This window comes from Chrysemys picta, chromosome 9, assembly GCF_011386835.1.
Source record: "Chrysemys picta bellii isolate R12L10 chromosome 9, ASM1138683v2, whole genome shotgun sequence".
Lineage (NCBI taxonomy): Eukaryota > Metazoa > Chordata > Testudines > Emydidae > Chrysemys > Chrysemys picta.
The window spans coordinates 94,079,002-94,094,866 of NC_088799.1; the positions used below are offsets into that span (position 1 = coordinate 94,079,002).

Consider the following 15,865-nt stretch of genomic DNA (forward strand, 5'->3'; position numbering starts at 1 on the left):
GAAGATATGCTCATTTAATATTCACCAAGGCAAATTATATTTAATTTTTGTGAAATCCACATAGCTGAATTTTTTCTCGTGAGTGCATGGTGCATAGACAAGATTCCAAACCAAGAAACAAATGTTTCATTCCTATAATTAAAAAAAATAATCAAACTTCCAGAAAATTTCTAGATAAAAATCAAAGGAAAGAAAAAAAAAATCACACCATCAATGTAAAATGCCACCTTCGAAGTTTCCTTTCTTTTCTCTATCTACCTTTTGTTCTGTAGAACTGAGTCACTTTCCTCTAAATGAGAGATAAAATACAAAGAAAACCTATGCACCTCTCGATTCGCTATTAACTGACATTTGACTCTCAAATGGTCAAGGATCCACTCAGGTGTTTGCCATGTGGATAAATCAAAGTAGCAAGTTTCCTGCCCAGCCATTTCAACAGACTGAACAATTATTTTTGTATTCCTCAAATCATAAATGTCACTTACCCTGTAATCTCTTGATACAATGTCTGATGGCACAGAACCTGAAATCTGACTAGAAATGGTAGCAGCTATGAGCTGTTTACACCATTCAACATGGGATCCTGTAGGGCTACAAGAACAAAATAAATATTTCAGAGTGTTTAGCCATGATTACTACTTTACACTGAGGAAGTGATGAGAACATTTAATTACACCCCACATGAACACAACCAACAAACAATTACACAAACACTAATGACATTATACTCTTAAAGAACAGAGTACATACCACCTTTTTGCCCATCAGATTACTGAGAAGAATTCAATTTTGTTGGAATTTGCCATTAATTTTGATTCAGACGTGCAACTGTTAATCTACAAAAATGTTCAGGGCCCTGGGGACATGAAGCTCTTGATTCCCTTATCAGATATTGTTAAAACTATTCATATATTTCTGTTTAAGGCCATCAAAAATAATTTATTTTGAGCAAGTGCTTCCAGGACCTAAGTGCTTTCAAGAATTTCATATATGTGACACTATTATTCAAATAAAGCCTAAGAGATAGAAGCTATTCTAACACTGCCATGTAAAAGGAAATGAAATATTCTCTAAGGGAACACCTCTAAAACAATAAGAAAAAATATATAACTCTTCTTCAAGGGAATTTTCTACCTAGCTGTATCTCCTTTTTTGCATTTGCTAACGACAGGGAGACTCATTTCACATTACTGAACTTTGTAGTTTAGCAAGCACACAAGACAACACCCCCCGCCCCTGCCACTCAAGATACTGCATCAGGCAAGTCTACAGCAGAATTTCACTAATCTGGACTAATGCAATGTGTGAATGGGACAAGGGCAGTGCAGACTGGTAAAGTTCAGAGACTAATAAATATTGAGACGGGCAGAACCACTGTAATTTGCCACCAGCAAATTTTAAGTGCCCTAGGTCTATTTCAGTATATTTCAGAGTGCCAGATGAGAGGATGGGGGAGTAATAGGATGCTCCCCATTTCCCTATTGTCCCTGCTCCAAGCACAGCAGTATAATCTCAGACTGTGCTTCAACAATTTAATGCATTTTAGTGAGGTGAGGTTCTTCTGTATACATAGTGTTTTTTTAATTGAAGTCAGAAACAGAAAGTACAATACATTTTAAAAATAGTATATAATGAACAAACATATAAGCTAATTTTGAATTCTGGGATACTCCCAGAATGTTAAAAGTGAATGACTAATAAATCACAAATGTACACGTCACGAACAGGTAAAACTGGGAGTTGAGTGGGCGTGACAGATTGTTCATCAAGAGCACAAGATACAATTTAAGAGGCCTTTCACACACTAATTGCATTGTGTCATAGTGAGAAACAGCATATGAGTTTCAAGAGGTGCTGGCTGAAGATAAGTGTGGTGAGCACTGCAGTAGCTACATATCTGAAGTGGAAGACCATCAAGTAATTTTTAAGTCATGGATTTTATTAGTTCTCTCCCTTGCTGCATAAACTTTAGACAGCACCACTTCATAATCTGTGGTTTCATTATTAAAAATCAATTACATTCCTCCTTCAGAGAAGTCTCTTTTACCATAGTTAGTCTTGAACTGGATTTTAGTTTCATTTGCGTCTTTTGCAGAGAACTCTACCCACATTTTGGGGAACAGAGAAAGTGTATGAATTTTTAGCTACAAGTCCAGTTAATGATAGTATTTCTCTCTCTTTTGCTCATCCGTCTCTTTGATCTCACTTACTGGCCCTCTCCTTATTCCATGAAATTTCTGGTGTGTTTCTCTTCATGATAGTCTCTGGTTTTCAGGCATCTTTTACTTTTGCCCTGACTCCCACGTTTCTAAGCATTTCTCTAAGCACACACTTCTGTTTGTATTTCCCCATTTTGTTAATTATGAAAATAATTTGGGTTTTGATTAGGGATTGCCACACCAGAAAGTTTTGCCACTTTAAATATACAAGTCCAGTTGAAGCAGCAAAAGAAAAAATTAGTATCTATGGATGCAGTTATGCCAGCATAAAAGTGCTTACACCAGTATAAATTATTCAATTCAGGAAGTGAAAAAGCTACACCAGTATAAAGCATCTTTATACTGGTATAACTGTATTGCTTAAAAAAACAAAAATCCACACACCCCTAACCAGCACTGATATACTTAGTGCAACTTTTCTAGAGTAGGCTAAGGTGGTCAGCTTAAACTGTATGCAACTATACCACATATAGCTTAATGGTTGACACATCTGAAAAGGAAAAATAGAAGTGGAAAACACATATTCGTGAAAATTAAAACTCAGTGGTTTCATTTCCACAGTGGTTCATGTAACATTACAAAGGCGCTCTGTTAGGAAAATCATAGTTAGAGTTGTGCTCTTAAAATGGGGCATAAACCCATTTTTTCTCCTAAAAGTGGGTGGCTTTTTGGTGTGAAATTTCAGAGTCAGAAAACTCAAAGGGCCTAAAAACTATATAATTTGGGTGGTATCTCTTTTTGTTTCTTTTGTTTTTACAGGAAGCGTCTGAAATTTGACTCTTACTGGATTTTTTTAGCAGTCTATTTATCAATCAGTTGCTATCTAAACATTCTGGGGAAAAACCTGGCAAAACTACTACTGATTTTAATGGACCCAGGATGTCATGCGTATCTTCACAAAATTTGGTAGAAAGGTGTCTTCTGAGTAGATTGTGTGAGAAGTGTGGGAGGATTGTGTTAAAATGGATTGTAGGTGATTATTGTGCACAAGCAGCTGCCAATGCATAAACTATGTGCAGCTCCTGACACATATGACAAAAGACTTTTATATGCAACGGCTGGCATTAGGGTTTATGTGCAGCTTCTGTTCACAACAGAGAAGGCTTTTACATACAGTTTTTAGAACATAATGATTCACATGCACCAGCTGCTGGTGTATCTCATCTTCTTTATCAGCAGGTGCATATATACCCACTGCCCAGGTCCCCCTCTCCAACTCTGCACAGAAACAAACCCACACTTAATCATAAAAAAAAAGGAAATTAATCTACAAAAATGTGAAGTAATTAATGTTAACCACTTCACCACATACCTGACTCAAATCCACAAAACCAAGGAAGTGAAAAGTTATGCCACCTAAGAGCACATACCATCTTCTCCTTCACCAACAGGGGGACACACCCTATCATTACAGCTACTGTGGAACACAAACCACAACCATAACCCTGCCCTTCCCGATCCCTCAGAGAATCCCAACCTTCCATCATCCCCGTTACTAAATTTAATGAGCCTCTGACAGTCAATCGTGATCTCTGGATGCTAAAAGTCCGGCAGCACAGAGGGGCTAAGACAGGCTCCCTGTCTGCCCTGGCCCCGTGCTGCTCCCGGAAGTGACCAACATGCCCCTGTAGCCCCAGGGGGAGGAGCGGCAGAGGGTCTCTGCGCGCTGCTCCTGCCTGCAAGCACCACCCCCACAGCTCCTATTGGCTGGGAACAGGGAACTGTAGCCAATGGGAGCTGAAAGGATGGTGCCTGCAGGGAGGGGCAACGTGCGGAGCCATGTGCACCCCCCCTCCAGGGGCCGCAGGGGCATGCTGGTCACTTCCAGGAGCGGTGCAGGGCTAGGACAGGCAGGGAGCCTGCCTTAACCTCGCTGCACCACTGCCTGGGAGCCACCCCAGGTAAGTGCCGCCCAGCGGGAGCCCGCACTACTCCTGCACCCCAGCCCGCTCCAGGAGCCAGCGCCCCGTACCCCTTCCTGCATCCTGAACCCTCTGCCCCAGCCCCCTCCTGGAGTCAGCCCCTCTCCTGCACCCCAACATTTTGCCCCAGCCCAGAGCCCCCTCCTGCACCCAAACTCCCTTCCAGAGCTTGCACCCCAACCCCCTGCCCCAGGCTCAGCCCAGAGCCCCCTCCCACACTCCAAACCCCTCGGCCCCAGCCCAGAGCCCACACCCCAACCCCCGCCCAGTGAAAGTGAGTGAGGGTGGAGAAGAGTGAGTGGGGCGGGGCCTTGAGTAAGGGGCGGGGCAGATCCTGGTTCACCCTTAAATTAAAAAAGTGATCTTGTGCGTAAAAAGGTTGGAGACCACTGATCTACGCCCAGCACAACTCCCCACTACAACCAATATCTGCAACTAATGATTTTAGGAGATGGTAGTTCATCAAAGGGGTGTGTACAGAAGAGAAGGCGAGTGGGGACATCGTTATCGTTGTCATGCATGGTCTGTGGTGTGCAGTAGCTATGGTAATAAGTAATGTGTCAGCGACTTCCCCAAAAGCAATACTCTTAAGAAACTCCTACACACATTCTTCTGCCTCAGAAAAATGGAGTAAGGGATTTTTTGCTGCTGTTCTGAGTTTTTGTACTCCCTAAGACCCTGATCCTGCAATAAAGTTTGCCAGCACAGCACCCATTACAGAATCGAGGCTTAATTTTGTAGAGCACTTAGATACCATGCAATAGGTGCTATATTAAAAAAAATTCCTGTAAATGTCAACGGGTTGCAGATACTCAGTATTCATCAAGATCAGGGCCTGTAAAGATCTATTGGAATTGGAAAAGGTACAGAAAAGAGCAACAAAAATTATTATGGGTATAGAACAGCTTCCATCTGAGGAGAGATTAATAAGACTGGGAATTTTCAGCTTGGAAAAGAGACGACTAAGGGGGGATATGATAGAGGTCTATAAAATCATGACTGGTGTGGAAAAAGTAAATAAGGAAGTATTATTTACTCCTTCTCATAACACAAGAACTAGGGGTCACCAAATGAAATTAATAGACAGCACCTTTAAAAAAAAACAAAAGGAAGTATTTCTTCGCACAGTCAACCTATAGAACTCTTTGCCAGAGGATGTTGTGAAGGCCAAAACTATAACAGGGTTGAAAAAAGAATCAGATAAGATCCATCAATGGCTATTAGCCAGGATGGGCAGGGATGCAAAACCATGCTCTGAAGTGTCCCTAGTCTATTTGCCAAAAGCTGGGAATGGGCGGCCAGGGATGGATCACTTGATGATTACCTGTTATGTTCATTCCCTCTCAAGCACCTGGCATTGGCCACTACTGGAGGACAGGATACTGGGCTAGACAGACCATTGGTCTGACCCGGTATGGCCATTCTTATGAATCACAGCAATGATGAATGTCAATATCACAGGAGGGAGGAGACCCACTACATGCACAGGCTAGGCTTGCTTTGATGTTGCAGCAGCTGCACACAAAAGTCTTTCCTCAGTGCCAGGAGCTGCAAGGTTCACTATTGGTACCATGGTACTGTTCCTCACATATGCATAGCGTGCTTTTTCCCCAGCCTAGCTGGTACCAAAGGAATACTATTCTCTTCCCATTTCTAAACACAATTATTTTGAACACCATAGGTAAAATATTTTTAAAATAACCAACTCTTGAATTATCTAAATTCCAAATTTCCATCTTAACCACAGAAAAGATACTCTCCTCACATGATCTGATAATTCTAACAGCTAAAGGATTTGTTACTGAACTTGCAAGAAAGTTCTCTTTTCTCTTTTGGAAAGGTACAAGCTGGAAAGGTACAAAAGGGTATTGGGCAGAAATGTGTAAGTGTCTGTAAACAAGACTGAAAGTGGCTCCTCACTTCCTGTATATAAATAAATATTGCTAGTTTTTCACTCTCAACATCATGCTCTTCACAAAGTAGTTTGATCTCAAGGGACATCCACTACAGTATATTAATCAGAAATCATTCTTTCCTATAATTCCAAGCCTATTAAGTGTGTGTCAGGGTTGAAGGAGAAAAAAAAGGGAGAGACTACCCGACACCATAGTCTAAAGCGAATATGAAGACCAATGCTATTACTGTTTTGGTGTACTTTTTGCTTGATTCCAGCTGCTCCCGTTTCCCCCATAATATTACCCATCAGTTTGTGCCGATTAGATTTGTTTTTGTTGATGTAACATACCTATGTATTAGCAGCTTTGAAAAGCTCTCTCAGATACCACTTCTCTAAGGTAAGTTAGGTAAAATTTCCCCCTATTTTTAAGATATCAAGTACATCACTCAAACTGGATTGTTTTCCATTTGTTTGTGAGGTGACAATGCCCATCTCCAGATTTATGTCAGTATCCTGCTGTGCTGAGCTGCATCTTAAGCTACGAGGGCACCGCTGGTGTAAAACAACAGTCTCACCCTTTTTGCAATAACTCACAGGGAAGTGAATTTTCTTTCAGCTATACCCCCCCCCCCCCCCTTGGCTATCCATACAGCAAGAGAGGGCGGCCCTGGATGTTCCTCCCAGCGATGTTCAGCCCACGAAGGTGAACAAGCTGACACCAGGAGCTGGCATCAGCCTGGGACGAGCGGCCATGGCCGGAGACACGGAGCAGGGGGCTCCTGACGAAGGCGGGGGGCCCGGCTAGTGAATGGGGCGCTGGCCTACGCCGTCCCCCGCGTTAGTGCCGCCGCCGGCGGGTCCCCACCCCGGGGCAGATCGCGGCCCCGCGGACGGGTGGGGCTTGCCCTCACCCCTGCCCCCGGCTCCCCCACTAGTGCCCGGGGGACACGGAGCCCGCTAAGCGGGGCGAGCCCCGGCGGCTGGGCCGGGCTGGGGGGGACGTGCCCCGCAGCGCCAGCCAGGGAGAGCGGGGCGGAGAGCGACGCCTGTCAGGGCCCCGCGGGCAGGGGGCTGCTCACCTGTCCAAGGTCTCCGCGCTGGGCTGCCGGGAGCCCGCAGCGGGGGCGGCGCCCCCCAGCCCTGCCGGCCGCACGGATCTGCGGGCTACCCCGCCGCCCTCCAGAGCCGGCCCCAGCGCCCGCTCCATCTTTCCGGCCGGGATTGGCCGGTTTCCCGCCGGGCCTCACTCAGCCAGCCCGGCCCGGCCCAGGCGGCGGCAGGAACTGTCACCTGGCGGCGGCGCTTACCCACAGGCCTCCGCGGCGCCGAGAGGGCGGGGAGCGGGCGGCCAGGCAGGGCCCCTGAGCTGGGAGCGGAGCGGGGCAGGGCAGGCCCTGGTGGTGCGGCCCCCTCCCTCTGCCCCGGCCGGGAGCTGGCCCCGCCGCTCGCCCCCTCACACCGCGCGGGAGACGTTCCTGTGTCTGTCATAGCGAGGGGCCGGGGCAGAGCTCCCGCCACCCCAGGGCAGGGGGGGCTGTCAAGGGACCCCGCCGTCACCCGCCCTCGGACCCTGCCCTCCAAGGCCCCAGCTCCCAGAGCTTCCCTCTGTACACTAAGCCCCCTCGCCCTTTGCCTTGTAACGCCGAGGGAGCTGGGGCTCACAGATGTCCCGATTTTGGGGGGGGGGGGGGCTTTTTCTTATCTAGCCGCCTATTTCCCCCCCACACCCTATCCCCATTTTTCATACTTGGCTGTTTGGTCACCCTAGTTTTAATGCCTCCCTGCTGCCCTATGCAGCCCTTAGGAGTCAGCTCTGCAGTCACACATGCAAAAGGAGAGGGCTAGTCACAGCGGCACTGGGGTGCTGACCCACACCTCCTTCCAGGGTCCTGGCATCCTGATGGAAATCACGCTGATTTGTGTGTAGAAGGAAGGGGGGTTAAGCTCCAATCTGCGTTAGTGCCCAGGGTTAGCATGCAGAGTAGACGAGCACATCAGCAGTAAAGAGGGGGGAAAAGGGTTACAGAGAACACTACACCTAGTGGAGGAGGGAAGCTCCAGGTACTGTTGCTATCCCTCCTTCACCCACATAAGGCACTCCAAGCCCCTCTTCCACTGAGCAGGTGGTAGAACAAAATGAGCAGATCCAGCAACAAAAGGGGCACTTCCCTTAGGCCAGTGACAGGCATACACAACTGGAAGTGGTTTAGCATTTCCTTCATTAATGTAGAGATTACATTAAAGAGGAAATACAGCTTGGAAGAGCTCATTTATCTCACTTTAATAAAAGGGTTGTTTAGTTATGGTACTAACCTACTAATTAAAGTGATTCAACAGGTTTAATTTTTTTTTTTAATGTCAAATATAGCCTATGCCCAAAATTTCAGTGAGTTTTAGCTAGGGGAAGTTTGAAGAGTGTGTTACTGTTGGATGACTGAATCTAAATAAGACAGATTTTTTACTTTGATCCTTTTGATAACATGGCCAGTTTTGAAAGGGGGGAGAGTATAGAGAGTATATTGACATCCTGGTCTGTAACTAGTGGCATAGCTTTCATTATCAATCAGATTACAAGAAGATACTGGAGCAGCAAGCTCTTCCTGTAAAGAGGAAATAGGGTTGATATCAAAGATTTTTACTAATGGCAGTGGTAGATTTCATTTAGCAAGAACTCTAAGGAATCTGGTTAAAAAGTCTGACTGCATAACATTTGTTCCAAGTAGCCTGCCAAATGCAAATAAAGAACAAGGCTTATAATAGATTTTTAAGGAGCACACTTGTTTAAACAATAGCATCTTTAGTAATTAGCAAATATGCTAGTTCTATGATGCCAATCATGTGAAATAAATTGATTTGGTAGCCAAACCGATTGAAAAGCATTCCAGTATTTGAGTAAAGTATAAAAAAAATCCCTCTAACAAGATAGTTTTAATCAGATGTTGAGGTCTGGGTTTTTATACTGACATTTTTTCTTTTACTCATAAACATGCAGCTGGATTTTATGCTCTTTCACAAGTCACTCAATTATGAAGAATTACAGTGTTACCACATCTGATAAGTTTGAACTGTAAGAACTTTGCGCCATTTACAAAGCAACTAAAAACGCTACATTTTCAGAATTCTAGTCATTTATAAATATCAATGTTTTGCTGAGCAATGCCAGTGTCCTCAGTGCTGTACAAACAAAAGGAGTTAGTCTAAAAGACAGGTTCAGAGAAGACAGCAATGAGGGAGTTAGTTTATGATCAGAGTACCAGTATTGTGATGTTGGGGTGGAGAGAATGTGCAACAAGAGAAAAAAGTGAATTTTCAGAAGAGTTTTGAATAAGGAGAAGATGGTGCTTGATGTAACACAACTGAGTGGTCATTCCAAGCCTTTGAGATAGTATGCAAGTAGGAACAGAAGAAATAAACCAACATTTTGAAGCTGGCACTGGTAATCACAGTAGTGATGCATTGTATGTATGTGCAGCTTGTTCATCTTTTACATCTAAGCCCTGTCTGATATAAAAGAAAAAGCAGAATAATTTTTTGGGGGGGAGAAGTATTGGGGGATTTGTCACAATGAAGATTTACTGCAGTCATTTCGGCACCATGGTATAGTGGAGAAACATAGCACAATAAAAGACTGCCCAACATTGCTCTTAAAAATGCCTAAAAATTCTCTCCTCGTTCACCCTCCCTAAACTAAGAGTTTGGCAATTTTCATATAACTACCTTGGTCAAACACAATTGAGCTAACTGCTGTGTAAGGCCCAATTCTACAATCCACTGCTGTGTCCTCATGTGGAGCCTCAGTGTTCACCAGCATGCATTGAACTGCAGGATCGGGACCTAAATAAGCAGCTTAAAACGAACAGAAAAAGCTGTGTATTAATAATGATCACAGTTTTCACACCTATATCCATAGCCACGTTAAGATTAAAAGGTTAGCATCCTAGAACAAATAGAAGCTTAAAGAATTAGAAAGGTTCTTTTTCGTATTTAAAATTACTATTTTAATAGAATTAAAAACAAGGGTTTTATTCTAAATCATTGTCTTGACAAAGAATCCAAGTGAACACATAGCTAAGTTAGAGGTTTCCAAAGAATGAATTTCAGCTCTAGCTACATAAAAAATGCAGTATCAACTGTATTGGCAATATAAATGAATTGTATATATGTAATGGAACAAGTGCATTTAATCCTTTTCATTGCATTAAACTTTCCCAAACAATAGGTTTATCATTTAGTGTTTATAAAGTAAAAACTAGATTTTCTTAACTCCTCCTGCACACTGCTGAAAAAGATTCTACAGGGGTGTTTGATCCAACTACTTCAATTCTCAAAAACTGTAATAAAAAACTAGTTTTTTATAAACCATGTACAAATAGAAGGCAATTACATCAGAATCTGCATAGTTTGTAAGTTGTTAAGTTATACTCTGCCATAGGGATAAGTAGCCAAGATGAATTTGAGCTTCCTTGTTCATTAGATGCACTGCGCCCAATTTATTTTAACGTGCTAAGATTTTGGGGGGAGAGGAACTCAAACCTGCTGCTCCAGATACATATGTTGAATAATATATAAGACAGATTCAGGGGAGAGTAAAATTGAGAGGACAAATATAAGTGGAGGTAAGCCATATGTCCTTACAACACACACAATACAAGCAGTATTCTGAATTTCCCTGAAAAAATAGTGCAATTTTTCTTAGCATAATATTTACTGTATCAAATTAAGAGGTGCTTTTTTATTTCTATGCAAAATACTATTTCTAAAATATTCCAATGTTCTCTAAACTATCTGATTTTTATGGAACTCTATGCTTTAAATTTAGCTTTTGTACCCAAATATTTACACTTTACAAAAACTGGAGAATTTCTAATAAACTATATTTTATATACTTACAAACAATTTATACATATCCTATTGTATTTTGCGGTTACATTTTGTAGATCAAACTTACATGTACAATAATTTACAAAGGTAGAAGCCTCAAGTGTCAAACATTCCCTTTAAAATAACTATATTATCTATGAACAGTCCTTTACAAATCCTATATTGCAAAATGTACTCAATTGCCTGAAAAATCATTAAAACTTCCAAGTATATGCAAATATGAATTAAAATATCAAGTAGCAAGGTTTGTGCTGCCTTAAGTGCTTGTAACTCTAATGAAAAAATACCTGAAAGGAGCAAATTATAAATGTAACAATAGAAGCCTCTGAAATGAACTTCAAACCAAGTTCGTTGAAAGATTCAGTCAATGCACAATCTATTATCTGCAAATTTTATATACTGAAATCCCTTTAAATACTGATAAAGAATAAATTTGTTAAAGGAATAGATTAAATGCTCTAGCTACACATTTAAGAGGTTCACAACTCATTGCTCATAATCTGAAGAATTTTAAACTATTTTGGTTTAAAAGCTGCTCTGAATTGGCATGTTTCATTTTAGAAAACATAAACGCTAAGCTTATTGCTACTATTGGACATTTAAGCAATGTCTTCGTGGATCCTATTTTTTAGATTTATATATGTCTTCTTGAGAACCGTTCTTTATTTTTGGCAAATTAATGAAAGCAAAAATCCAGAAAATCTTGCTGACAGAACCGAGAATCAAAAATATATGTAGTGTTCCACAGCTAACAAAAAAAAAAAAGGGAGTTTGCAACTTATTTTCCCCAAAGCTACCACAATCCTCATCCATTTATTCTAAAATCTTCATCTACAATATAAAAGTTAGCCTTTCTATACAGTTATCTTGTTTTCGGATACATACTGAGCAAGTTGAATTGTTAATTACAAGTTTCTTGTCACCTAAAGTCCTCAGATTTGGAATTATTTTAAACAAAAACTGGAGTAGTTTTCAGTTTACTAGAAAAAAAATCTATTTCTGAGCACTTTGCTTTTGAAAGCTCAAGAAGATAATACAACTCTCATTTTTGCCTCAAAAAGTCTAAGACCCCTAAGGCTACAAAGACTTACGCGCATCCTTACATTTATACACTGTGAAAAGCCCCACTGAAGTCAATGGCACTATTCACAGTGCATAAGATTGAGCCCATGGTTATGTCTTCGCAGGATCAGGACCTAACGATGCAATAAATTAATGCATACTAATGAAAAAAATCAAATCATATTTCTAATTGTATCAAACTTTTACAAAATACACTTCTAAAGCATCCCATATAAGCTTCCTATGTTGTATAAGGTTTCCTGTCCACAGATTCTGAAAGGCACAAATGAACTGAAGAGACTGCTCTTTCAAGTCTTCCAACTATGGAGACAATCTAAAAAATGTCATGTTAGGAAGAGGTCCAATATAAGGCATTAAAATATTCCTTTTTGTACTATAGATCTACAATAAGCACCACTTATGGTTACAATGTTCAGATAAAGAATCAAACATTTTTTCCTTCAAAAATGAGTTTGCACATGGGACATCATTTGTGAGGGAGATGCTGATGAGGTTGATGAATTGGAAATCTTAGAATTATTTGTGATCTGTAGTTCTTCAAGTCTTCTCATGTAGTCATCACGCAATGCTAGGAGCTCCATGTAACGCTGCTCCACGGGATTTGGCTGCTAGAAAAAAAAATCCAACAAAGGTCACTTTTACAATGTTATTTTGACCATGTTTCCTCAGCATGAGATTGTTCCAACTCCACCCAACAATTCGACAGTACCCAACATTTGCACTCTCCAGCGTCCCAAACAGTAAAACCTTCTCAAAAGGGTTTTCCCCATATCGGTTCTCCTTTCCTCACAACAAGAGATTTATATCCAGCTTTGTACAAAGCCAGTTCATGCTACTTCAATATCAGTCAGAAAAGCTTGCTGCTGAATGATGAGAGGTTAGTTTGTTCCCTCTTCCCCATTCTCAGGCCTTGTTTATACTATCGCGGTAAGTCGACCTAAGTTACGCTATTCCAATTATGTGAATAACGTAACTGGAGTCGATGTAGCTTAGGTCAATGTACCGCGGTGTCTACACCGCGCTGCGTTGACAGGAGACGCTTTCCCGTCTAGTTCCCTTACTCTTCTTGGAGTGGTGGATTACTGGAGTCAACCAGAGAGCATTCCCCCATCAATTTAGTGGGTCTATTGCAGCAGCGCTGATCTACCAGTAAGTGTAGATAAGCCCTTAGATTGGCGCTGCCGCAATCGATGCAGTGGGTGTCTGTCATAAATATAAAGGAAAGAGTTGCATAAAATCCCTCCTTGGCAGCTGTACTGAATTGCTTTACCTGTAAGGGGTTAAGAAGCTCAAATAACCTGTTTGGCACCTGGCCAGAAGGACCAATAAGGAAAGATACTTTCCAATCTGGGGGTGGGGAGGGAGGGAGGTGGTTTTGTTTGTGCTCTCTCTCTTTGTTCAACATCTCCTGAAAACATACCTGAAATGATCCATCTAAAATTACAAAAAGTGTAAGTAAGGCAAGGAAATGTGTTAAGTTTTGTTTTAGCTTGTGAATTTTCCCTATGCTGAGATAGTTTTATTCCTGTTTTTGTAACTGTGAATATGAGTCCAGAGGGGAGTCCTCTGTGTTTTAAATCTTTTTATTACCCTGTAAAGTTACCTTACATCCTGATTTTGCAGGTGTGATTCTTTGACTTTTTTTTCTTTATAATAAAGTTCTTCTTTTAAGAACCTGATTGATTTTAGTGTTCTAAAGATAAAGGGTCTGGTCTGTACTTACATTAAAGACAATTAGTTGGTATATTATTCTCAAGTCTCCCAGGAAAGGGGATAAAGGGGCTTGGGGGAATAGGGATTCCAAGTGACCCGTCCCTGAATTTTTGTTTAAATCACTTGGTGGTGGCAGCAATACCATCCAAGGACAAGGAAAATAATTTGTGCCTTGGGGAAGTTTTTAACCTAAGCTGGTAGAATATAAGCTATGGGGGTCTTTCACGCGGGTCCCCACGTACCCAAGAGTTCAGAGTGGGGAGGGAACCCTGACAGTGTCAATTTAGCGGATCTAGTAAAGACCCACTAAATTGATGGGAGAGCACTCTCCAGTTGACTCCGGTAATCCACCACTCCAAGAAAAGTAAGTGAAGTCGACAGGAGCGCGTCTCCCGTCAACACAACATGGTGTAGTCACCATGGTTGCGTCGACCTAAGCTACATCGACTCCAGTTATATTATTCACATAAGTGAAGTAGCATAACTTAGGTCGATTTACTGCGGTATTATAGGCAAGGGCTCACAGACATCATGAGCACACCTAGCTCTTCACAACCCAGGAATTGAAAAGCTAAGTCCAGATTTAAAATCACAGTGTCTTGCTTGGAAGTGCTACTAAATCATCAAGCTAGACCAATAATATATTAGCATCCTTATAATTAAAAATATTTATTGGTTTGTTTGTTTTTTTAAGGAGGGGAGGCGGTGTTAAATAAAACCTTTGTACCTAAGTTTTCTGAGTTCCTCCAAAAAAGCAAGAACATTTTCTATTAGTAAATTCTCTAATGAAACTCTGGACATCTGTTTTATGAAATTTCTTGAGCTTCAAGAAGAAAAAAAAAGCTCTTCATATAAATAGCAGTTCTTTAACAGGAGGTGGGGTGATAAGCATTTCCCTTTTGAGCACAATTCCATAAAACTTCCAACAATTTCTGTCTGTAGGGAGGAAACGATAAATTAAGTAGAAAAGAGATACTGCATGTGACAAACAGACACACAGCCTTCAATTATGCCCAGTTTCACAAGTGTCAAGGGGTTGCTGCTGTTTTTCAGATATCTCCCTATAATTTCAGAAGTGATCCATCAGAGGAACAGTTTCAGCAACAAATCCCAGGTCCCTGCAGGACCAAATAAAATGCCACATACCTTTAGGGATAAATAAATTAATTGCTTTACTCCCCTCACATGTAATCTATTTCTCTAACATTAAGCAGCAGGTGAGATACTGGTACAACAGGTAGAGAGTATGAACCAACCATAGAAGCTGTTGGATTCAGTTATTATCTAGAGAATCAGCAGGAAAATAGCAAAGCTGTCAAACACTATGCCTAACTCTAAAGGAATATCGCACTAGGAAACTGATCCATTGCTTGCACAGAAGCCTCAACTGTGCTTTTTGTAATGATGTTGAAACGTATCTTGTCCCATTTACACTAGCCGTTAAAATGCAGTACTGGTTCAGGGGAACACATCAACAGTGAGTCAATTTCCTAGTGAAGATGGGGCTTAAACATACAACAGGGGGGGGAAAAAACAATCCAGCAACTTCAGATTCTCTCCTCAAAAAAAGGTCACGCTTCCTGACAGACATTAGTTGAAATGACTAAACAGAGAGCATAAATTATATTCTGTATAGTGTAAAAAGAACAGTACAAGTCATAATTAAACTGTAGAGAAGCTGACTTACTTGCTGCCGAATCCTTGGATTCCATCTAATGTAATAATTGACCCAAAGTTCCAAGTGACGCATACTGGCTACTGGATAGAGTGCTCGATTCAGTTCTTTATTATAAAAAGGATTGGTGTACTTTGCTTTTTCACTATTTATCAGTGACCACAATGACAATGTTCTCTCAGTCACTTTCTGCAAAGAAAATGAAATGGTAAAGATTTCGAGTATTTGTAAAGTATAAGATTGCACGCCCTCTGGTAACTCCAGTTATACTTTTCATATAGCATGGTTCTTTTCTAACTAAAAGTATCACATGTATAATCACAAGCAGTGACAAACTCACAAAGTACCCTGAAGTCTGAATATTGTCATTTAGATACACGAAAACAAGCTTGCTGTCTTGCAACTGTTCCAATAACAATGCCATTTTTGCTACATTGACTATACACAACTTAATTTTTTTTAAATTAAGATAATA

At 41.4% G+C, this 15,865-nt stretch overlaps 2 protein-coding genes across 14 annotated transcripts in view; both read right to left on the reverse strand.

The window, feature by feature from the left end:
- The window catches only part of MTMR1 (myotubularin related protein 1), a 52,770-nt gene extending 45,314 nt beyond the window's left edge, over positions 1-7,456 (reverse strand). For 8 of the 12 annotated variants that reach the window (XM_008169049.4, XM_008169047.4, XM_042851113.2 and 5 more), the window contains exons 1-2: positions 7,118-7,339; positions 486-591 (exon numbers count right to left, since the gene is read on the reverse strand). In XM_008169049.4, coding sequence (XP_008167271.1) covers positions 486-591; positions 7,118-7,245 — 234 coding nt within the window. In that variant the 5' untranslated portion in view covers positions 7,246-7,339. The other 4 variants (XM_065557312.1, XM_065557315.1, XM_065557313.1 and 1 more) reach the window with 4 other exon arrangements.
- Positions 7,457-10,012: 2,556 nt separating this feature from the next.
- MTM1 (myotubularin 1) overlaps positions 10,013-15,865 on the reverse strand; it is a 55,570-nt gene continuing 49,717 nt past the window's right edge. For both annotated transcript variants that reach the window (XM_008169051.4, XM_065557318.1), the window contains exons 14-15: positions 15,403-15,579; positions 10,013-12,610 (exon numbers count right to left, since the gene is read on the reverse strand). In XM_008169051.4, coding sequence (XP_008167273.1) covers positions 12,443-12,610; positions 15,403-15,579 — 345 coding nt within the window. In that variant the 3' untranslated portion in view covers positions 10,013-12,442. The remainder of the gene's footprint in view (positions 12,611-15,402; positions 15,580-15,865) is intronic.